General features: G+C 37.0%; 1 protein-coding gene across 1 annotated transcript; it reads left to right on the forward strand.

The window, feature by feature from the left end:
• Nucleotides 1-1,839: 1,839 nt before the first annotated feature.
• On the forward strand, nt 1,840-22,614 carry LOC107077856 (uncharacterized). The gene is made up of 12 exons (XM_015351311.2): nt 1,840-1,942; nt 2,319-2,441; nt 2,769-2,907; nt 3,000-3,053; nt 3,169-4,303; nt 5,009-5,142; nt 6,575-6,738; nt 6,969-7,123; nt 7,919-8,001; nt 8,849-8,927; nt 14,210-14,367; nt 19,115-22,614. Exons 2-12 carry the CDS (start codon nt 2,319-2,321, stop codon nt 19,957-19,959), a joined length of 3,069 nt encoding a protein of 1,022 aa, XP_015206797.2. The 5' UTR covers nt 1,840-1,942; the 3' UTR covers nt 19,960-22,614.
• Nucleotides 22,615-25,654: the final 3,040 nt, after the last annotated feature.

The raw sequence follows: 25,654 nt of genomic DNA on the forward strand, positions 1-25,654 counted from the left end.
TAGGTGACTAACAACAACAACAACAACAACAACAACAAAAAGCCGTAAAACCAAAAACGGATTCAGGCCCTTTAATTGGTTATGATGTCCGAATGAAAAAAACGTTTTAAAAAAGCTATCAGAAAATGCAGCTGACTTTATGAACAGGTAATCAATACATATCTAGTTTGTGCTGTGCCAAGTTTGGCTTCTTTTGAACGATATGAAATAGCTTTGCCACGTGCCATTCATTACAGAAAAGCAGTACAGAACTCTTTATGGGATATTAAATTCCATATTAAATCTTGGTAGTTCCGCAAACAAGAAGAATCAGCAAATATTGTTACTATGAAAGTGCATTGTAACAAGACAGTGCATTACTTCCAGTTTTCAGAAGATCAGGGAACATTTATTAACATGAATGTTATACCAGCTTTCAGTACTATTGTTCTGTATGGTTTATTAACCTAAGCAGAAACCCCACTGTTTTGAAAAGAGTAGTTTTAGCAACAGCCAATGTTAACTGAAGTCCGTCAGGGTTAAATAGTGGTTGAATAATACTGTAACTACTAAACTACAATAAATCACAGTTAAGCCTATTGAATGAAAGTAATGAAAAGGTCTGTGATGTTCTATACACAAGGAATTGACATACTATTCAACAAAAATAAATCACCGCAGGAAGAAAACACTGGAGTGTAACAATTTAGACCCATCTACTTTTCATTCCCCCCCTAACATTCATATTTGCAGCATTTGTTAGATTTAAATTAATTTAGCTCAGAATCACATGGTTTATTACCGTCCATCAACTTTCTAACATCTATGTTACATTTTGAGCCGCAGGAGAGTCCCAGCCTATCCTGTTTTATCCTGACTAATTTGTTTTACAAACGACATCAGAATCCCGCTATTTTTGATATTAGCAGTTCTTAAATCATTCAATTTAATCAATTAAGTGATACAATAATTGATACAAACCTTGAAGGCATTCACAATATCAGAATCCAAATTATATCGGCTTTCCAATTGTATCCACCAGCTGTTAAGGGCGAAAAATTACCAGTACTATTTGTTAAAACAGTTTTTAAATTTAAAAAAGGGTTGTATTTCCTGTTTAAAATCGTTGTTAGGCTTATAATACAAATAGGCTTGAAAGCACACAGGTTAAATCCTGGTGTTTGAGAAAAGCCATACACAAGAGATAATCAGCTCCAGTCATCAACAGCTGCGTTTCTGTCACAGACCTTAATGATTTAATTGAAACAATTATACGGAAAAGTTTTCCGAGTGTTAATTTATCAAACCACTTACTTTCGGGGCCTATTGCAGAATCTTAAAGGGCAACGTGGAATGTCAGCCTATGGTAGGAAACACACTAAACACATAATAAACCAGTCTTAGAAATACACATTTTGACAATGACAGTACTTGTGAAGTACTGAGATCGTACACAGTTTTAAAGAGCTAGAGACTATCTACATGGAGTAATAATTCTTTGTAAATATATCGTTCTTTGAAGGTTTCAAAGCTAGCATCTTTTATTTATGTCTTTTATGTACACTTCCAAAACAATAATAAAAATGTTAATCATCAAGTTTCGAAATAATCTATACAGTTAAAATTCTTAAATAGATATCAGAAATAATTGTCACGGATCTTAGTATTATGAAGTAGTTAACTGGTTTAAAATACATACTCGCCTACTTTGGATTAAGTGAAGTTATGAGAAATATCGAAAAAGATGTTGACGAGACAATGGGCAGTACATATAGAAGTAACTAAACGCCGCGATGGGCTGAATTAAAATGCATACATTTTACTTCATATTTGAGCGAAATTATTGGCGGATCGTTACAGAAAGCACGTGATAAACCGGAAGATGTTTTTTTTTTCAAACCAGGCGTCGAACTGAACTGAATCCGGAAAAAAACTCGCAAATTTTCTGAAACGTTAACTTAAGGTCTGAAAATGTTCTTTAAAGTGCACCCAGTCATAATTGGGTAGACTAATGCATTTAAGAAGCTATTGCTGATAAACAGAATAACGCGATTTTAAGTGGTAAATTAGTGATCATTTTTGTCCTTGCGTATTTTGATGTTCACGTGTAACGTTACGTGTCTGGACAGGATTTTGCTCTTTGATTAATGATATGATTGTGTGTGGCATGATGTTTTTTTTTATTCTTGGAAATTATAAAATTGTAATTCAGTGTTTCCAGTAACCAGTAATCTCCGTGCTGTTAATAGTGGTCGTTTCATAAGTGAAACGCATATATGATCGGTACGCATATATGATTGATTTCCTTATTTATAATTTATGTATTGGTTTTGAGGAAGATGGCAAAGGGGACGTATCCAGTGATACCTGTCATCGAGGAAGGAACCCTGTTTAAAAAATTGCTGGTTTTGGAAAATGCCCGAAATTTTCTGGAAACAGAGTTGAAGACTTTCACAGGACAGGTAGGCTATGTTCTATATTTTTATTTGTGTAACTGAAGTTTGTCAATTAATGCTGCTGTTATTTTGTTTTGATATTATTGTTTTTCACCTGCCAACGTCCATATCCTTGCATCTGTACAGTTGGCTTTGTGGGTGCAATCTGACAACCAAACCAACCAAAGAGTTGAATCCATTATTATTATTATTATTATTATTATTATTATTATTATTAATAATATTGAAAGGAGTCTAAATGAGTTTTTAATTACCAATTAATAATATCAATTGACACACCTATGTGGTAAGTGATCACTGAGCTATGCCCTTTCTTGGTTTAACAAATTTCAGGTGAAAAAACAAGTGGAAACCTTCCTGAATCTGTCTGAGGAAGATTCACTACAAGAGTATATGCAAATTGTAAAGAACCTAGATGAGGCATGCAACACTATCCAACAGCTTTCTGCTCTTTTTCTGGAACTCAAAGGCGGTAAATATGTAAATGAGATTAAATTGTGTACAGTAAGGTCTTACATAACACCATAACAAACCTTTGTAGACTATTTTCAAACTGTCTTTCAGATAACACTAATAGCAGCAGTGTTTTAAGAGGTACATTATGCCATAGAAATGCATGTGAGTAATGTTTTATTGGATAAATTTATTGAAGTACCATGGAACAGTTTAAATTGTACAATTACTATAACAGTCAAGTTAACAAATGTAATTTTCACCACTTTTGGTTTTCTAGCTATTGACTCAGAAAGTTGCTTGTCATTGATCCCTGCGAATCCAAAGCATCACGTTTTACCTGCATTGAAGGATTCATCTGCTGAGAAAGGCTTCATAATTTCAAATGTTTTGAAGTTTGGTCCCATTTTGAAAAATGCTCTAATGGCTACCTCAGTTGCTAATGCAGTGCAAACTTTAGGATCTACATTAGCTTTACAGCAGATGCAAAAGCTTCTTACTTCCCACAAAGAGGCATCTTCCAATACATCAGCATACTATAACCTTGAGATAGAAGTCTACAGATCGCTCCCTGGGCACAAGAACCGCACTTACAGTGGCAACAGCAATGTAAAACCTCAGGAGCCCCTACCTTTAAAAAAGTGTGACAAGGTAAAAAGCAACATTAAGGATCCCTGTCCGTCATCAAATGAGACAGTCCAATCAAATGTGCCTGCACATTTATTAGGTTGTGCTTTTGGAAATGGTTTCAAAGTACAGCATCAAAAGCAAACCTCATCTCAACTCATTAACTACCTGAGACTGATTTCCAAGAGTGGCAGTGTTTCGGAAGCTGACTCGTTTAACGGAGATAATATGACCAGTGGTACACCGCACTCTGCATCAGCTGCCTTTTGGATGCATGTGAGACCTGGCCAAAAGGATATCGGTAGTTATCATCATACTCCAGAAGATAGCTATTCAGTGGCAAATGGATTGAAGCAGAAAGCCTCTTCCACACTGGATTCTTCTTTCCCTGTCTTTAAGCTAAAAGGAAAAAGCACAGATGGCTTATTGACCTATAGCTGTATGGTTGCAACCCAGTCTGAGTTATGGGATGTTTGTGATATCTTTATTCAAGAAGAAAATGTTCCTGAATGTGTTGTGGAACAAAACCCCTCATTGCCTGCTGGAAGGCACAGTGAATCTCACTGCAAGGAAACTAACGACTCACAGCATTTAGGTTCCTCTGGAGCACTTTTGTCTTCTGTTGGGCTTGAAGCTTCTTCCAGGAACAAGCAGTGTGTTAGAATTCCAGAATTCAGGATCCGAAAGTTTGCTGAAATGGAGGTGACTGTTACTCACGTGGTTGATCCCGGTGACTTCTATATTCAGAATACAGGCACTGAACTGAAAGAACTATCACAAAAGTTAATGTAAGTTGTTTTTCGTTAATTTCATGCTAGGCCACATTATAGATTTAGGAATCAGAAACAAGCCCTGTTAATATGAACATTTTGTATTTTGAATTTAGAAGGTTATAAAACTAATTGTAAGCCAAACTATTTTCTTTTGTGTATCATTGGCATTCTTTCTATTAAGTGGGCCATTTGTTTGATATATGTATGAAAGAATAATAAAAAACCACAAACTTGATTGAATAAGTGTTTAACTGTTGTTTAGTTTGTAGATTGTGAATGAGAATTTACACAATATTATTTAATCTGACTTGTTTTTAAATAACGTAGACGTATCTGTGCCGTATTTGGTTTGATATTTCCATTTAGATTCTATACTTCAGAATGCATCTCCTCTAAGAAAAAGCAGTAAACTCATATGTAATGTGTTGGTTTAAGGTGACCCCTCTTACTACCACTGGTCAAAGCTTTTTTTCAGTAAAAGTCTGCTATAGAATGTCATTTCTGAAGCCTGTATTGTCTTTACAATCAGCAGCAGTAGTATGAAGGGAAATTCAGCATACTGAATGGTGTTGCAGTTTAGAAACATTAGGGACATGGCATGTGAAAGTGCCATGTCCCTTGTGAAATGTGTATGTGAAAGTACCCATTATCATCTCAAAACCTTCAGATCAAAGAGTAAGTAAAGCCAGAAGCTTCTTGTTCCTGTTTTTATTCTTATAGCAGTCAAGAATGGGGTCAATCCTTTGTTCAGATGAAATGCATCCCAGATATTGGAACCTATGTTGTTGGCTGGTTGCCCAATCTGAAACTATGGTGCCGAGCTCTTGTGGTCAAAATATGTGGAATACAGGAAGGTAGTTTTTTTTTCTAATCATTCCTTTTGTTATTTATTTGCTTATCAGGCAGCACTATCCAGGGAAACTTGCAGTAAATTGATGAATTTTAGATAATTGCATACTTCAGCAAGTAAATTACAAACAACGCTAGGAAAGGCAAGAATCAAAACATTATATATTGTTTACAGAGTAGTGAAGAGAGCAGTGTGATTGTCATGTGTAATGTTTATCATTAATAAGAACAATAAGTAAATTGCCTTTTCAGTTTAAGAATTGAACATATGGTGTAAGAGTGGCTGAATAATATAATTGCAAGTGGAAAGATTGTAGGCACTGCCTGAACCGGTGAGTTTTGAACAGGGGCACAAAAAATGTTCAACGATAATTCATTTCTGATTTCTGGTAGTTAGCTCCACTGCTGATTAATGGGAGTGGACAATAAATGGACTACAGAAGTAGAAGAACACGGAGAGGAAACAGAAAGGAAAAGAAAATGCAGAGAGGGAGAGCATGCAGTGACAGATGAGAAACTGAAATGGCTGGGAGCAGAGCTGTGGGGCAGACAGTTGGCAAGGACTGGGGTTGTGATTCGGATATCTGCTGTGCAGCAGTATAGTGCCAGCTGAGGGACTGCAGCGATGGTGTGACAATGGCAAAGCAAGACAGTAGGATAACAAGACCGCTCTTGAATTCGGGAGGGAGGTTGGCAAAGACATAGTTACAGGAGAATAGGCAGGACCAGTTCTTGGATAATAGATTTGCATCCAGGAGGAGATCTGGGTATCTGAAATGGAAACAAGTAGACGATTTGAATGTCATCAGCATAAAAAATATTAAAAGGTAAGAAAATTGATGAGAGGACCCAGGGGGCAGGTGTATAGAGGAAACCATAGGGAATCGAGGGTAGTGCCCTGGGGATCACCAGAGGAGAAAGCCAGACCTGGTAAATGCGATAATGGTTAATAGGAGAATCAAGAGACAACAGTGCCCAAAGTTTCAAGGTCAGTAAGTGTTGATAGGAGACTAGAGTGATCAACAGTGCTGAAGGCAGCAGAAAGAGGAGAGGGAGACAGATCAAGCTGGCTGAAGAGAATTATTAATGGGAGAGCGGTCCTGGTTCAGTCTGCTGAGTGAACAATCGACTGATGAGGTTCAAGCAGCAAGTACAGTAAGAGAAAAGAGAGCTGTTAAGGAGGGAGGAAACGTATGAAAGGAGGTCAGGGGCATCAGCCTAGAAGAGTTGGGTGGGGCCAGTATCCTGAGTGCAGGTGATTGTTTTCTTTGCTCCGGGGTCATGAAGGTATCTGAGTCCGCTAGGTGTGTGGAAGTGGGAGAACTAGTTAGATGCGTAGGGATTTATTATAACATGGACAGTGTTTCTGAAATGTCTAATTCTTTGAATTGATTTTAATTAAAGAACCTTGCTTGATATTCTGTGTTTGTTTTGTAGAGGCAGGCATTAGTCAGTCTCATGGGTGTCTTCAAAACATCAAAATAGAGCTGGTGAAAATTGATTATGGAGACAAGGTGTGCCTTGCACTCAGTGATATAAGGGAGCTCAGCCCAGAATTAGCTGCTTTCCCTAAGCAGGCCTTGTGTGTCTCCCTGGCAAATGTAAGTATAAAAAAAAAAAAAACATAATATATTCCATAACTTTTCAAAAACTGTACATCAGTACAGTAGTTAGTTGTTTTTTGTGGACTGACGTTCCATCACACACACACAAAAAAAGAAGTAGCATATCAGTGAGCATCAATGTCTTAGATTGTCTGTATTTATATATTATGAGTGGAAAATAGTCTTGGCTACTATAACTGTTGGTCATCTGTTGTTGGGTGCTGTAGGTATCCCCAGTACATGGAGTGCAGTGGTCCTCTGAAGCAATCAGATGGTTTAAGGAGACAGTGGAAGACAAGATACTGTATTCTAGATTGTATCCCCAGGAGGACAAAGTGATGGCAGAGCTGTTTATGGAGAAAGGAAAACTTGAAGCCATGAGGTTTGTGTAAATCCAGCCACCATCACTTGCACAGGCCAGTGGCAAACAGTACTGATTCCTATTTTTGTCACAATAATGCACACGTTTTTCAGTGACATCTGGAGCAAACGGTGTTTGTAGTCAACCTTAAATCGGGACTAAAACTGATAAAAAGTAAATGTTCATTCCTTCACTGATGCTACTTATGACTAAAAAACAACAAAAACCCATTAAATGAAAATGATTTATGTTAAAAAAATGCACATTCTTCATATGAGTGATGCATATATGTATTGCCACATAAAACTGAATGAACAAAGAAGACAACTAAGAGCTCTAACTACATGTTTGCATTGAAGGGGTGCTTTTTAGTTAAAACTAATCGCAGGTGTTCAGAAATTAGAAACTTGGACTAAGGCTCTCTAGGCTGCAGGGATTAAAGAGATACTGGCTTTATTTATTTATTATTTTCACCTGGCAGCTTCAAAAACCAAGGCTTCCTGTACATAGGGCTGTAGAAAAACATTGGGAATTTTAGTGTTTAGGAACTCAAATCTTTTGGTTTTTCTGTGGGAGAAAAGTGACACATATTGGAGTGCTGTATCTTTTAAAGTTTTGAATACATGCAAAAATATTAAAATGGACTAAACTGATCAAAAAGGAAAAGTGTGGTGCACACAGGCAATGGTAGCATTACTAACTAAATGTGTTTATTTTATTTTAAGGTAATATTCAGGGAAATATTCATGAGAAACATTCTTTGACGCTATGAATAAAAATATACCTCAATAAAATTTCACTTTCGTTGTGTTTCAGGAGAGGGCCTTCTGTTTCATTGAGACTGGCTCATGCTGGTCATGCAAAACACTGTAAAATGAAAAATGTTCACCTTGGGAGACGTAAGTATTTCCTCCCACACACCTTCAAGTAACCTTCCTGGACATACTTTAATTAGAGTATTCATAGGCTAAAACAGGCGTGTCCAGTTTACGGCTCGACACCGTTACGGAAACGGTCAGCGAGTTAATTTAGAACTATAATTAGATTTGGCCCGATAGTAAGTAAAATATGCAGTTTCTATTTTGAACACTAGGTGCCGCCATCACGTAAAATCGCATCTTAAAACTGATAAGCTACCCCCTCTCCTCCACTTTACCCTTTTCAAAACTTAAATTCTGTACATTAACGTTATCAAGCTTTTCAAAATGGCGGAACCAAAGAAACGAAAAATTAACAGCTAATGCAGGAGATTCCAGCCACGCTGGCAACATGAATAGTTTTTCAGAGGCAAGACGGCAAGAACAGTGATTCTTCAGTTCAAGGCACAGCATCACTTTTCCCATTAGTAGAGTAGTGCATAAAATTTGTGAAATCTTACGGGTATATTAAAATGAGATAATATCATTATTTATATAGGTCATTTCATGCATACAGTACAAAATGCTTAAAAATCATCTCTTGGGGTAGTCCCCTAAATTTAAAGGCAATTTGGTTATTGGAATGCACTTACATCTGGTATTATTTGTTTATTTTTATTATTAGAGGTAATCTGTGGCCCGCCACTCCATATTTGTTTTCTCCATCTGGCCCCCCAATAAAAAAGTTTGGACACCCCTGGGCTAGATGATCTTTTGTGCTGTCCTTTCAATCTATTCAACACTAGGGGGCATCCCCTTATAATCAGAGTTTTAAGTCCATTACATTCACTTCTGCATGCAAATAATTGTTGTTTTTTTTATTTTGCAGGGAGTTCCCATGGCCATAAAACCAAACTCTTGTCAGAATGGAAGAAAAACATAATTTCTGCTTACTTGCAAAATAGAAAGTAATAGATGTCGAGGTTGTAAAATAGTTCAGGGGAGGAACAGGTCATTCTTTTCTGAAGGTTTTACTGCAGTTTTTCATTTGAACATGGGTCTTAATAACCCAAGTCAGCTATTATTGACTTAAATGGACTTATAGGTCTTAAAGTCTGCTGTTTTAAGGAGTTCTAGAACTGCGTTCACACTGTCTCTCCAGGACCAAGACGTCCCATCTCTTTTCTTTTAAAGTTTCAAAGCAAACTACAATAATTGCAGTCCTACTGTGCTGAAAATAAAGATCGTCTTGATTACTGGATAGCCCTTTACTTGATAGTTCTTATATCAGTAGGTGTGTATATTGCTATTTTCACCACATTCATTTTATCTTCGCTGCACTGACATATAAGTTCTTATAACTCTGTTTTGGCTTTATACTTACAACCCCAGTAGACCTGGAGGTTTATAATACAGGTTGTTGGGAATGAGCTGTAAACTCATTGGTCATGATAGTTTATTGACAGATTGCATGATTGCATTAGTGCCTTGTGTGTAATAACAGTTAATGCACTGTGAAAGTTTACCATTCTGGAAGCTTTGTGTGCTTGCAGAACTAACAGCTGTTATGTCAAATTGTTACTCGCAGCAAGTCTGTGTAAAAGAATAAATGTTAAAAATGTTGTCAGGTGTGTAAAGAAAAGCATTTGTTGTCATTGTACAGATGTATCAACAGACTTTTGAAGGGGATTAAATAGTTCCATGGATGTTTGTCACAATCCATGAATAATCACAGAGCTAAACCTAGTTGGCAGGCTTAGCTACATTGCCAGGGTAGGGTTGAGATACATTAGACAAGGCACTCTTTCCAGCAAACAGTTGTTGTATAATAGTTACTGTACAAATTACTTTTCCTGTCATTTCTAAAGTGCCTGCAGGCTTTTAGTGATGAGAGACATGATGGTCTTCCAGTCCACAGTAATTCTGTTGTTTTGGTTTGACAAAAAAAAATGGTTCTAATATCAGTTTTCTTTCTGGGATTTAAAAAAAAGATCATAGAAAATTTGTATTACGAGTGTTTTTAAATTTAGATCTGCCCCCTGTATAATTGTAAGATTTACCGAGTCATGAAATGTATTATGATCAGTTCTGCATTACTGAAAAATGATGGCTTGTTCCACTTTGGCATTTTTGACATCTACTTTTAGGCAGATTGAAGCCATTATCCATTTATTTTTTGGTTATTGTACAAATACCTAGGCCTTGCTTTTAGAATGGCTCTATAACTGCGTGACACACCCTTCTAAGATTCCTGCTTTGTCATACTTAACTTACATTATTGCTAGGTAAAAACATGAAAACAGCCTTTGACACAGAAGAGTTAGAAATCATTTGGTCCCATATCGGACCTGTGAATTGTGATCCAATGGATGGCCTCTCACAACAGTCCAGTTATTGCTGCAGGGATTCAGCACTTAGAGTCTCATCCTAGAAATCAACAAAAAACGCACCCTGCCAAGGATGTTTTCACTGATGGAGTTGGTCATGGATGATACAGCTACAGTTTTTAGTTTTGGGTGCAAGTCCTTTATTTCTGTTGAATCATGAACCTGTGTGCAACTCTGTTCTCTAGTTTCTTCACCACCTGATGGATTCAACATCTCCTCTCCTTTGCTCTGTGTTCTCCAGTCAGGGAGTGCACAATCATGAGGTCACAAAGTGTTCAGCTTATTGGGATTGATCTATTGTGTGGAAAAGGGTTGGATTAATGTAAACGTATTAATCATTTTGTCTGCATAATCTGACGTTTGGATGTTAAACTGAAATAAACAGCCAGAGGTTAGTTTGCTGGATGTGACATCACATGATTCCCCAGCTCTGCTTTTAGATCTTACAGACGTTTTGACATGAATGTAGAGCACATGCTTTTAATTTTCTTCAGCATGATGCTGTGAAAGTTCATGCTGTCATATGTAAAAATGTTGTTAATGTTTAACCCTATTATTTTGAATTTGGGCTTGTTAAATGCTGAGCAGTGCCCGTTCTCAATCAGATTAAACACATCATGATATATAACAGGTTCCTAATTCCTGACCTTGGGGTCTGGATTCCAGTGATATTTTATCTTACAGTGTGTCTAATGTGTTCTATGATTGTCTCCTCAACAGTTGAAGCCTGTGGACAAAGGAAGGATAGGCCCATTTAAACGTTAACTGGATTGTTTTAACATTTCTTATTGGTAAAAAGATGTATGTATGGGGAGACACATGAGAATTTAAGGCTCAGAAATGTGAAGCCTTAGTGTAAAATATTGCCACGATATGTTTAGCCCAATATATCCTTCCATAGATTAGCATGATTGCTCAGTGGATAGCCCTGTGTTTGGTTCTGGATGTACTGTAAATTGCTATCTGTGTGAAGCTTGTATGTTCTCCCCTCCATTTGCGTGGGTTTCCTCCATGTGCTTCGGTTTCCTCCCATAGTCCAAAAACATACTGGTAGGTTCATTGGCTTCCGGGAAAAATTGGCCATATGTGTAAGTTTGTGCATGCCCGTGTTTGTGTCTGTGTCTCTGCCCTGGGATGGACTGATGTTCCATTCACCCCGTCACCTTCCTTGCTCCTGTTCCATGACGATCACAGGGGAGCCGGAGCCTCTGAATGGGATTAAGTGGTTAAAAATGGATTCATATGAATACTTCCTGACCCACAGACCCACAGATTCCTGACAGAATCTTAAGCATAAATATCCCAACGATGTAAGATAAGATCACTTTATCAGCCATATACGATTTCTTGTATTAGGAATTTGTGTTTTTGCATACCCCAACTTGCTCTCCATGACACACACACACACAAACAAACAAACAAACAAACAAGGATAGAAGTTTGGGGTCAGAGCACAGGGTCAGCAATTTATACGGTGCCCTTGGAGAAGTTGGGGTTAAGGGCCTTGCTCAGGGGCCCGACGGAGTAGGATTCCTCTGCCGGTCGCAGGATACTTCCAGGCACAGATCCTCAGCCACAGAGCCACCACACCACACCGTTAACCACTTGAACGGGCATTGATTTTAAAAGTTTTTTTTTTCCTTATTTGAAATAGTTTGAAGATCTCCACAACTTTCAGATAGTAAAGATATGATTCTTAAATTTGAGTTTAAATCTTTTGTTGTCCCTTTTTTGTCAATATTTGCAAGTTAATGTTAAATGTTATTTGACATGGAATGTGATAGATTTCTAGATTGGAAACTGCTTTACTCTGCATTTTGACTTAACCTGTGTGTTACCCTTTCCTGTTGTTGTTACCTGTCTTAGAATTAAGATTTTAAACGTTTTAGTTTGTGGAAACTATGGGCAAGCTGTAACTGAAATCAACTTTCAGCTTTTGCAGCCTACAATCCACATTGGGACATTTTTTTAGTTTTGAACGTTAAAATAGTCATTAGTGTTGTATACGAGAGAAACAGTTCTTAATAATAGAAAGGGAAATAATTTGCACCACAACAGAAAAGAATAGTTTCCTTATAGATTCCAAAAAGGCAAATGTATTTCCTATTTCCCTGTCATTATAATGTTAGCAGTTGGTTTTGGAATCTGTTAACTTTATTTTATTATCTTTCCTGTGTGATTCAATCCTGTTTGTCAATAAGGGGTGAAACAACCTGGTACGTGCAAGCAGACCTACAGTACTCGCAACATTTGAGGACTTTAGTCAGTTTGAATATGTTAATCAGTAATCTTCTAATAGAGTTTTGTCTAAAGTTTTTTCTTACCTTGAAAGTATGATCCAGCTGTTTGAAGATTATATAGAGCTTTTTAAAATTAATTGTCACTTCCACCTAGAGTTGTTAGTACATCTTTCCACTCAAAGACGTCCAAAATGTAATGCAGGATATACAGAATTCAAAAACGATAAAAATGCAGTTTACGTTGGAATTCTAGGACTGCTTGTATCTCCGTGAAGTCGCTAAACTGTGTTGGTCTCAAACCCTTACTGCTGTTTTTTATAGTTAGCAGAAACACTAGTCTTTCGGTCTGCAAATTTAACTGGTACTTAACAGCAGAAGAATAAGGATAGTCCAATACTTTAAAAAACTGCCAACTGCGATTAATAATATCCAGCATTTTGTCTAAGTCGCGTTTTGCAGTCCGTTAACGAACAGTACTTTTGAAATCTAATATTCAATGTTCGTTTCATCTACACTGTATTTACAATCTTACATTTCTGGATATTTTAAGAATGTAGTCGGCAATGCACCCATTTTTAAAAGGGAAAGGTAAAGGTTCATAAGCTTTACTTTCAGGGCTTTAGTGAAAATAGATGTTGTCTCCATATAATGGTCACAATATGCAATTCTCAAATCTCCGATTCTGTCGTCAGTGTTTGCCGCAAGGGTGTGTTAAATATAGACTTAAACATTTACAACGCATACAGTATATGAAATGTATGGAGAAAACAAAGAGTTCAGAAGTAAACTTCATGTGCCGCCGCCAGTGATTTCATCAAGAATAATGTCGGGTACTGTACGGCCAATCAAAGCAACATTGTGATAGCTTTCCTGATCAAACAGCGTTTTGTGATCAAACAGTCTGTGTAAAGAGCTAAACACATTAAGGATAAACATTTGGTATCAAGTATCTAAAAGCTTCCTTTCATTTATACAATTCCTGTGTTGTAGTGGTTAAAGAAGCTGCCTGTATTGGATTAAAAAGTTGTAGTTACCACAATTTAAACCGTTTAAGAAATATCGATTTAAAGTGGGAGTTGATTGACTATTTATCATTAAAAGAATACGTTATCTTAACAAAACCTTATCCTAGTTATCGCAGCCATGCAAATAACTTTAGCTAAAGTTTAAATTGCCAGTCTTTACCAGAAGATGATTGGGTAGTAGCCACGGTTTTTTTTTAACGAGATATGTCATGAGTTCATAGTCAAGGACAAACCTCTTGATAATAAAATGTGGACTCAGTGTAAGGGATTTCAGAACTCCTGAAGATCCAGCTCCGACTTGTGCTGCGGTGTGTTGTAAGTACAAACTGTATTTTTGTAACTTTTAAGTAGTCTAAGAACTTGGCTGTTTGTTTTCTTGTTACCTAATCCAGATGTTTCTTAACTACATCGTACATATTTCATATGAACTCAAACTATTTAAGGCAGATTTCTGATCGGTAGGGTGCTTTAAACACTAATTATTTGTAAAGGTATATACGTTTTTAAAAGTGTGGGATGTAAAAAAATACTTGCATTAAATCGGATGTTTGAAACTTGAAATCTCAGCGTTTTCCTTCCTATGAGGGAAACTATTTAGAATATGTATTTTCGGTCAAGAAGGCACCCAAGACAAATATCCAGTCAGGTCAGTTTTTTTAAATAGCCGTCTGGCTAGGTCAACCGGTTGGTGCACTGGTTGCTTTCACGAAAAGATACTATATAAATTGAGCCACCGGTTTGGGCAGCAATACCATGGTATGGTTCTTTATTTTTTCTTGTTCTTATTTCTCTTATTCTTTTAATTTATTTTTACTTTGTTACTTTAGTTGTATTCTCATTTGGCTTTAAGAGTATCCAGAACATAATAGCATAATAGCCAGTAGCATGTAAATGCGAGCGTTATTATATAGGCCCTATGGGTACAGTACATTTTCAACTTGCATGTTTGATAGGAGGTGTTAGTCATGTTTCTTTAATGATCGATAGGCACCTGAATGTAAAACACAGGCCAGTGTTGCTGAATCTCCTTATAAGGTGGAGAAAAAAAATCCAATACTTATACTAAATGTAAATATAAATTGGAATAAACCACTATATAAATATAATATGTTTTATCTTATACTGCTTCCTTGTATAATAAGCTTTACTCAGTTGGATTCTGTTTTATTTGCAAGACATCATCACAAAACACAAAACCAAAATACCGTAAATCGAAGCCAGGTATTCATAACCGATATTCATAGGACAGAATTCATTTATGAAAAATAATATTTTTTTTTATTAAATAACGATATGCCTGTAGTTTCCACACAATAATATTCAGCATAATATATCTTTATTGATACATTTGTAATGGGTGCAGTTTTTGATGTAAGCCTCATAAAAAGGAAAAGCATTTTAGAAATACTAATCTAACTTCTTAATGTCTTATCACTATAGAGTAATACAGAAAGATTAAAAGATTTTAGTACATATTTTCCATTTATCTGAGAGCAAATTGTAACAATTTAAACATATATGTAACATGTCCAAGAAAGAAGGCCAGAAACAAACTAATTAATCAAGTTTAAACTGTTTTCTAGTATGAGGAAAATTCAATTGGCTGTTTTTCAAACTAAATGAAAGCATAAAGACTGCATTGGGACATTCTCTGTAACAGGCAATAGATTAGTCTGTATTTTGTAATAAGATTATACTTATACTTATACTTATTACAAAATAGTGATATTGCAAAATACCACTGCTAATCTAAATCATGTTGAATGCTGTAAAAGAATAATATAATAATGGACAGTATAACAATGTCAGCCTTTCTTTGGAATGTGGAAAAAGTGTAACTCCTGCTCTTGTTTCTTTACTCTGTGAACTTAATTTGACTTAAATTGAGTCATCTTTGGTGGGATCACCCAAAGATAAGGGTCAACACAAATTGCAACATTCCTTATTTCCAGTACTGCTACACCTATGTTATCAAATCAGTATGTAGCATTTTTAGATCAAAGGCCAGTACCACAAGCTGACCTAACATGACAGATGTAGAGTAAGTGGATACCATGCATGAAGGGAATGTTTTTGTGATTTTTTTTAATACTGCTAGAATTGAAGGTTTGCTGGTTCTGAGACACTTTTGCTAGACTACACCTATGATGGGTTTCATGATGGCCTTCCAATTAAGCCCTGATACTCTAAAACATGCAGACTTAACTACTAGCTTTTAGAAATAAACCATTAAACAAAATAAACCATTCTCTACAGAAAAAAACTGGGACATAATACCCTCTTATAAAGTTCAGAGTGATAGCATAATATTTAATTAGTACTCACAATTAACTCCATCATTTTGAACATATTTCTAACAGACTACGTCAAAATAGCAAAAATGCCTATTTGAGAATGAAATCTGCCTCCAGATTTTGTGTGATTAGCACCCAAAATCTCACAAAGCAAACTGCTTTCTCCTACTTTTTATTACCGCCTCATTTGTTTTGCGTCGACTGTAAATCTTTGTATTAGCTTCCTCAAATGGGGGTGGTGGAAACAGTCGCTTGAATAAACTCACAAATAGTTTGCAGCCAACGACGCAAGCTGGATGATAGTGATGAGAATAATGTTTATTGTTGCAGACGCACATTTGAAGTCACAAGGAGAAAGGACTTCATTAGAGGCATGAAGATTGTGCTTGTTCCAGGCACTGTACTGTGTTGCCTGGAGGGCTTGTAGTTATACGCTTACTATAACCTTAGACACATATGGCAAAATTAAAACATGAATCACTAAGTGTAACAAAACAAATGCTTGATGTATGTTTCAGGATTAAAGTGTTAATAGCATAAAATGTAACTTTCTTTTGGAATGCAAGGGTTCTATTCATTTTCTTTGTCTTCCAAGACAAGTTTTAAAGAATTTAGATTTCATGACGTATAGTAACATATGATATATGGTAACTACAGGAAAAAGTTCCTTCTGAGCAATATTAGTGAAATCCTCCATTTCATCTTCCCCTTGACAATTAAGCAACTGGTCAGTTGATTGAAGAAGATTGGATGATGTCTTGCTAATGAAAGAGTTAAGACATGTGCACACAAGAAGGAGTGGTAGGTTCAAATTAAGTCATTGGGTTCTGACGTCTTGTTTCAAAGGTTCACTGATTTAATGTGATGGCACTACCTAGTGCTTGTGATAGTTACCCATATTGTATGGCTTTGAAAAAATTAAAAACTCATGGTACAAGATAAGAAACAAATCTATGAGAACTTTCCAATTTTTTGGCGTGGCTTTTTTGATTCAAGTTTACGTCAGACACACCCTTTATCTCCCTTGTTCCATGAAAAACAATAAATAATAGGGGGAAAGCTTTTTTGTGTCCACACAGATTCTTTCTTTTGCGGAGGGTAGGCGGAAATCAAGGCGTTTGATCTGAATTCTAAAGAGTCTTGTTAGCTTCATAAAGGCCACCATTGTATGTAAATAGTTTATATAAGAGCATATGACTGCTACAGTGCAGGGTAGTGTCTAGTGTCAGGGAATTCATTTGCAATTTCCAAAGACATGGTGTTCTAGTGAACCGATCCTTTCACTGACAAGCTTACACTGATGTTAATCCAACTGTTTAAGGACTTGTTTGTGCACAGACCCACCTGAAGGTAAATGTCTTTTTTCAATTTTAAACAGGAAGAAAAATACTTTTTTTTATTAGTTCTAATCCCTTTTGATAAGAAGCTAAGAAATAATATATACTGTTTTAAATAAATTAGATTTGACTCAATTTATATATTTACTTTTCTGTTTGGCAGACAGAGTTTTAGTTAATTAGTCCTGTGTGTAACAAAACTGTGGAAAATTAAATATTACAGTATAAGGTGTATTTTCCAGGCTATCACTTCCTGAATTTTGTAATTGATTTTGATGTGTTGTTCATCTTGTTGTCATAAGCATTTCTACTCATGAGCAATCAATGTGTTTTCATATCTGAAGGAACCTAAAGTTCATCTGCAGGATCCTTTGGACTTTATCATTGTGGTGTAATACATATTTGCTTTAACTGTATTGCTTTACCTCACCTCCCCAGCAGGCTGGTATTACCTGCTGATAATGTGTTTTTACAATGGTCATTAACTTTTTTTAATGGAGAAAAGCTACTGTGCTTGAAACAATAAGAGGTTTGGCCCAGGGTGGGAGCACATTTCAGTCTTATTATTCATTCCACCCTAAACTAAACCACCTCATTCATGATTATTCCATCCATTAAAATTCTACGTCTTGAACTGTCAATCTTAATTTTCATAAGATCGTTTTTTTTCGCTTTGAAGCCCAGAGGTTCTATAAGACCAAAAGTGAGGACTCATCTAGAAGACTGACAGTACCAGGAGAACCTCTTAAACACTTTTGGGCCCATGTTTACAATCTAAACTGCAGTGGACCTAAAATCCAATTACAAAACTGCAAACAGTCATCAACTATTCACATTTACTTATAATTTTGTTTTATATCCCCCAAGGTGGTTATGATGAGAAGATGAAAGCACAATGTTCGGAATGTAGTTTGGTCCATATATCCAGTTAGGGCACTTTCCAGTCATTCATCCAGGGCCTGGTTGCTTCTCCACTGCATCTGTGATACCCAGAGTGGGGCAACAATATAAAAAATGCTACTCGGTAGTCACGCTGCTTCGCAACACTTTTCTGATTGGGTATGAAAGGCGAAATGTGATCCTTCGCTGTCGAAGGCAGTCTCTTTCCCCAGTGAAGTAGACCTGACGCTACTGGTGAACTCCCATTTCGGTGGACACTCCTATGTGTCCACTAGATTCCAGCAGGTCAACATTGTTCACTGATTTGGATGCTTATGACACCTACTACTGAGCCTGGTAAACTAGGGGGGGAAAATCCTTGGAGGGTGATAAATGGATGATGGAAATAGCTTAAAGTCTGCAATAAGATGTTTTCAAAGTTCTTTAAAATTACAGAAACTCTCATAGAATGCTTCTTTGCAAGGCTGGTAGAGTTTGATAGCTAGTTTTCTAGTACTGGAAATCTTAGCAAAGACTTTTTCTCACTTGTGGGAGGCAAAGCAAAGAATGGAGTTTTTCTAATCAGGTATTGACAAATTTAAAATGGTTTTAATTAACTAATTTATTTATAGATATGTTTAGAAAGTTTCTTGTGATTTTAGTGTTTGTGAATTGTGTATTCTATTTCAGCAGTACTGTTGAAAATATCCTCAGGGAAATTATGTTTTAATAATAGCACTGCTACAACATGTGGCACAATTGGCAGTGTGTTTGTTAGGCAGCTGTTGGACGACCATTGCGAAAGGATAGTTGAGAAACGAAGTAATGAGGTAATCTAACTTCATCTAGTTTTGTTAATCTCACAGTATTTAAGGGAACAAGAGAAAAACTGCCACTAGTAAATCCAATCTGGACTAATAATAATATTTTGTTTTCATATGAGTCATCTGTACATCGACATCTCATAACCTTCTCCTACCTCTTCATTTTCAGACCTGGAACCAAAAATGAATTGGGCGTCTTTTTATGCCGTTATAAGCGGTGTAAATAGGCATTCCACCGGAATTGGTCGCATCTGGCTCTCCGTCCTTTTCATCTTCCGAATCATGGTCCTTGTGGTAGCCGCAGAAAGCGTCTGGGGGGACGAGAAGTCAGGATTTACCTGCAACACCCAGCAGCCGGGTTGCAACAGCGTCTGCTACGACCAGTTCTTCCCCATCTCCCACATCCGTCTCTGGGCGCTTCAGCTCATCCTGGTGTCTACTCCTGCCTTGCTGGTAGCTATGCACGTCGCCCACCGACGGCACATCGATAAGAAGATCCTTAAGCTGTCCGGGCGTGGCAGTAACAAAGAGCTGGAGCAGATCAAATCTCAGAAGATGAAAATCACAGGAGCTCTTTGGTGGACCTACATGATCAGCGTGATTTTCCGAATCCTCTTCGAAGCTGCTTTCATGTACATATTCTACCTGATCTACCCAGGTTACAAGATGTTCCGGCTGGTCAAGTGCGACTCCTACCCCTGTCCCAACACGGTGGACTGTTTTGTGTCCAGACCTACAGAGAAGACCATCTTTACTATCTTCATGCTGGCTGTCTCAGGAGTCTGTATTCTTCTCAACATTGCTGAGGTGGTTTACTTAATTGGAAAGGCCTGCACTAGACATTTTCAGGATCCAGAAACCAGCTCCAAAGGGTCATTTTACGGACATAAGTTCTCTACCTACAAGCAGAATGAGATCAATCAGCTTCTCTCCGATCACTCCATGAGAACAAAAACCAATGGCGTCCGAAGGAATCCTAGTTCAGAGAAAGAAGACAGGTGTTCAGCTTGTTAGGTTGACCTGTTTAATTTCTTTAAACTAATCTCATCCATTTAACTAATCAAGTTTAATCAGGAGCAGGCCAAAGCTTAGCATGGATATATTTTTTTTACTTTGGTATTTAGGTGCAGAGCCTAAATCCATTCAATACTGTAGGAATGCTATACAAAGCTGTGAGAGATCAATGCTTCCTATTTTTTGGGGTGAGGGGGGCAGAGGGTTAAATAAAACTTCAAACCTTAACTACTTCACTCCCAACCAGTTTTGCATTTTGCTGCCCATGCAAGAAACTAAAACAAGACGAGCTAACCCAAATATCGACTCAAGCAAGTGTTACAGTATACAAAGAAAGGACAGTTTACACCTTTTACAGTGGTGTAAAGGGACCAGCATGGAATACATGATTCACAGCACACTCTGGCAGTACATTACAAGACAGCAATGGTTATACAGTGGTTGGATTTTAAGGGACAAATGACTCTCAAAAGCAAAAGCATGTTTTTATAACATGACTTATAGTAAAGAACATCTTGTCTCTTGGAGCTAAAGAAAGCATGAAAGACTTGGTATGCACTTGACATTGTCTGCAGCATGGGAATAAGAATGCATTCAGAAAAAAAAACATTTGACCATGCTGCATTGAAATCTGTATACCACAAATCAAGAAACAAAGTAGACAACAAAGTGGGCAGACATTTGCTTTCCCAGCTTAAGATGGAAATAGTGGAATATCAGGAAAGTAAGAGACCTTTGGACTTTTATGCTTGAAGGATTATTAAGGTTTGTTGAATCCTTAAATGATCCCAAATATGTGCCTGAGTGTATTACATGAGGATCAGACAAAGCTTTTGAATCAGTGGTATTTTACAAAAAACATTTTTATACTTAACCATCAGTAACATTTTTATGTGTTTACAGAAAAACATATTTTGAAACATAATTATGCTTGTTAGAGGTTTATTACTGAGCACATCCACTTGTCAGTTCACTGAACTCATTTAAACCCATTTACTTTTTAATTTACCATTTACCATTTAATGAATACCGTATCCTTAATATCAGCCATTCATTCTGGGAAATAAGTGAGATTGCACTAAGTGGGACTAAATGATCAATCTGAATTGCACTGAGATAAATTGTAATAAAATAGAAAGTTTGCTTCAGCATCTTTTCAGTGTTGAGCCAAGCCAGAGGATGATGGAGATGCAACGTACTGTTACTCAAATTGACAATTGACACAGTGACAGAGGTAGAGAAGAACAATGCAGTTTTGCATTGCAACTCAAACATGGATTATCCTATGATTTAGAATGTTGGTCATTTAGTCATAAGACTGCCAAATACCTGTATACTCTTCACTTTATAAAGTTCACATTATATCATGGGTGATTAGAAGCCTTATTATTCACAGTTATTTATATGTCCAATTAAAATTGCCTTTAGAAGTATAAAAAAGTCATAGTTAGAAACCATAATAAATGTAATCATTCCTCTTAAAAAATTACTGGATGGGCATGGAATTTATATCCTGCATTAGGTGTTTGTCATGAATAATCATATTTATTGTTACAATTGCCTTTTCCTGTTGGGTCTGTTAAAGGTTAATCATATATCTGTCAGTGGAAATGTATTTGCTTCAGTATTTTTAGTTTATAGTACATTGCGTTTCTGTGCATCAAATGAAATACATTTTAGAAACACTTGTAGTCTCATGTAAGGAATAACCGCTATACAGTAGTAGCGCTTTGCATAAAATGGCAGAAAATAATGTAACATAAACAGTTTGTGAGTTGGAGTCAGAACACTCTTTGTTTGAAGAATGTTCTAAACAGCCAGTTCAACCTAAATAAGAGGAAACTGAAAATGGTTTCACAACCTACTGGGATAAATGATTATTATCCCAAATTACTGTTTTAGAACAAGAATGTTTACTTCTATTTATTTGAAATAGCACATAATTGTTTTGTTTTAGTCAGCATTGGGATTACAAAATCTAACTGCAAAACAAGCAACACTTTTTTAGTATAAGTATAAATGTATTAATTTCTCTTATGATTTTTGTGTTTTTGTTTGAATTTGAATTTTTTTTTTAAATCTTACTTCTCATTCATTCAGTCAGCATTCCTGATTTCTACTGGTACTGTATCTCATTCATAAAGCACAACTAGTGATATTTTTAGATATTTGATATTAACTATTGATATTAGTAGTTTTGAGTTGACTTTAGCTGCATCTCAAATGATAAGGACCTTGTATATATCACTATTGTAAATTAATACCATAAAAATATATGCTTTCTGATGACTAGGTTTAAATTCTGTGATTAAGAGGCAACTTTGAAAGGTATTTTCTCAAAGTCCCGTCAGATTACGATACACATATTTATCCGAGAAGGAAAAAGGAATCATGTCATTTTCTGTTTATATTACAATTTTCAGAATATCTTTTCTCCCCCAAATTGAAAAATTTTCAATGTAAATGTCCTTCCCAGGAAATGATTACTTTCTTTGACAAATACTAATAGAAGGAAATTAGCTTTTTGTATGGTGGTGAACGTTATGGAGCTGTACAAAATGTTTTAAAAAATGAAGAATTGAAACAGCTTCACTTTAATGTTAATAACAATTATATAACTTAATAAATGTGTCATTTGTGCAAAGTAAATATGAACCTTGCCTCCCTTAAATCTTTAAAGTAATAATAAGTTGTTTTTCCTTGTTCATGACTTTATATGTATACGTAAGAGTAAAGGTGTTAAAAACAAGAAAGGCAGTGGTTTATCTTAAATGTTTTTGAAAAGTATAGCTTCTCAAACGTACACTTCTTGAACGTTCAGAAAATGGACTTTACCAAGTGAAGTACTTTACTTTCTTAGGTGAAGTACAATACATGGACACTGTGTAAACAGTTTTTTTGTGTAGAAACTACTCTGAGAGAGAGAGAAACATGCAGCACGTTTGTGAAACCGATAACACAGCGGACAATTGCAGTCTGTGCATATCAGAAGAAGCCACTAGAGGGAGCCTGACAAGGTCAATGACAAGGCAGTGCCAGTCCCAGGACATTTGTTCTGTGTCTGCTAGCTAAAAAGACCAGGATTGCTTTACTTTTCAGAAACCTAACTAGCCAGGTTTAATCCCTGAAGTGGTCACAAGAGGGCAACAATGCCTCAATACGAGTGGCTCAGAGATTTAGCCAACTCGAGTATTCCAGTGTATTTAATTGAAACACTTAGTTTAGGGTGATTGTATTTGCAAAAGTATTGCTGTTATTGTTTTAACATTATTTTTAATAGGATATAATATAATAATATTTAATATAACATAAACATTTGTATATACTCATATTCGCTGTAGATATAGTATATTATATGCACATATATTTACATCCACTATCTGAAATCCGCCTCCTGGAAAAGGTTTGCAATAACCTAGAACTTATCCTTGAGGCACAGTGTGCAAAAGTAGGACTGTACTCAGGACAGGATATTAGTCCATCATCCACCATAGACACACGATATAGAGACACCACCTAGTCCTTACCCACTAATTCTCCACCCCTGTCTTTTGTCCTTTGTTATTCCTGGTCATCCCCCATGGTCGTTACTCGGCTGCCATTTGTCATCTCGTGCTCACTGGATTTTCCAATGTGACTGGACCTGACCACCGTGTAACTCCTACGAGCTGGGGCGGTTTGTAGCTCTTCGGCCTCTAGCTCTCCATACTCTAGAAAGCAAGTGGACTCCTCACAGGCGTCATGATGCCTGCTCTTTTCTTACAGCTCTTCCTGATGCTGTCTCTTTTCCTTCACCCCTCCTTCTCTACCACCTCCTCCCTCATTTCTTTGTCAGGCCAGCTCACCACATGTTCAGCCCCCACCTGACCTCAAGCCATGTTTCTTGCTACCCCTGTAGATGCCCTTCTTGTCCCTGAAGCTCATTCCACAAGCACATATCAGCAATCTGCACTGAGTTTGAGCTCAGAAATGATGACCAGCGGCCACAGCGCAGATGTTCTCAAGAGTATGGCACCTATGTGTCCTCACAGACCATCAGTTTAGCCGCTGTTTCTTGGGGTTCGCACATTTATTCATGTGTAGCAAATGGACAAGTCAGATCAGGACATGTACTGATCATGTATCATTCAGAACTTCAAGCTTGATTCCACCATTAGCCTTGCATATATCTTTATTCTTCTTCTTACTGCCTTAATTTGTGTCAGTCATTTCATTTACGCACCGATACGATCAGCACATGGTTATTAATCTACCTCACATGAAGAGTGCCAATCGAACAAAAACTTGTGCACCATGGTAAGCTCTGTCATTAAAGAACTTTGGATCGGTGTTCTTGGGTTCCTTTGATCTTTCCTGAGGTCCAGTCAACCATGATTTTACGGGTCATAGCCATTTCCTCAGCCAGTGTTGCACATCATCACAACGCGTGGTGAGTGCCGCCAACACAGTTTAACGGTCATGTTCTGATATCCTGAGAAAGCCATTGTTACTGAATCAGTATGAGTTTGTTCTGCTGTAGCTTATCACGTGACCCCACAGGAAAAACAGTCCTAGAACGTGATCAATGTTGTTCAACGTCGTCAGATCAACATCAGTTATTACAAGTGGAGCCCCAAGTGAGACTAGACCCTGATGGCCAGACCATCATACTTGGACCTCCTCATTGATCTTGGCAAAGATCATGACTCATGATCCTACAGCTCGTAACCTATCATTGACACAGTGTCTGTTTGGCTGTAATGTCTCCAACAGTAAAGGTACCCCCTCAAGCACAGTTTGAGTTCTGAGATATTGATATTGAGCCTCAGCCATGGTCCTAGTTGACTTTGACTGGATTTGACTGGATTTACTTTGAGTGACAACATACATTTGACTGAACACCAGTAAAGGAACCAACTGAGACTGAGACTGCTATCAGGATGGGTCTAGTTGTCAGGGCTCTTTTTTCTTCTGGTGATACAGTGACCCCTGTAACATCCTGGGTGCTTGCAGTACTGTCAGGAGGGACACTGCAAGTTTCCAGTCAGGTGGTGAGCCTTCTGCACTGAGCTGAATAGCCCGCAGCATATTAAAGATTAGTGACTTGAAGGTGGGTGGGTCTGAGTAGTCTGTCTACACTTTCTCACTCTCCTCCTTGTGCCATTTCTAAACTAAGAAAGAGAAACTGTCTGGCTGTGAAACATCAGACTTAGACCAGCCTCGAACCCTCTAGTGGTATGGAGGTGCTGGCCTCACCATTAGTTTCTTTCTTTCCTTTCTTTCTTGATTTTCAACAGACCTGACAATCAACTGGTTAAACCACTTCATCACCCGTGCCCAATCAACACTCTCACTAATGAACTTAAGCAACAGTTTAAGGTCCTTACAGTAAGTGTACATTGATCACAAAAGATCAACTCATCAAAATGATGCCTAAAATAGTTAATCAATTAAAAAACTCAATACATTTTATTTTGCTTAAACATATACGTGCATAAAAACAGTAATATGCTCAGTATGTATATATAATTATATATTCTGATTTCTATTACAGTTGTGTACTTACAGTATGTACGCGCTACATATACTAAGATACATTACACATACGTTATAGATACTATATATGTATCACAAAGCTTGAGTGTCATGATTAAAAAATCCAGTACTGTCAGGGCCTTTACTTAACCTTCCATGCTAGGATCATCATGTAAATATT

This window comes from Lepisosteus oculatus, chromosome 8 (genome assembly GCF_040954835.1).
Source record: "Lepisosteus oculatus isolate fLepOcu1 chromosome 8, fLepOcu1.hap2, whole genome shotgun sequence".
NCBI classification, from domain to species: Eukaryota; Metazoa; Chordata; class Actinopteri; order Semionotiformes; family Lepisosteidae; genus Lepisosteus; species Lepisosteus oculatus.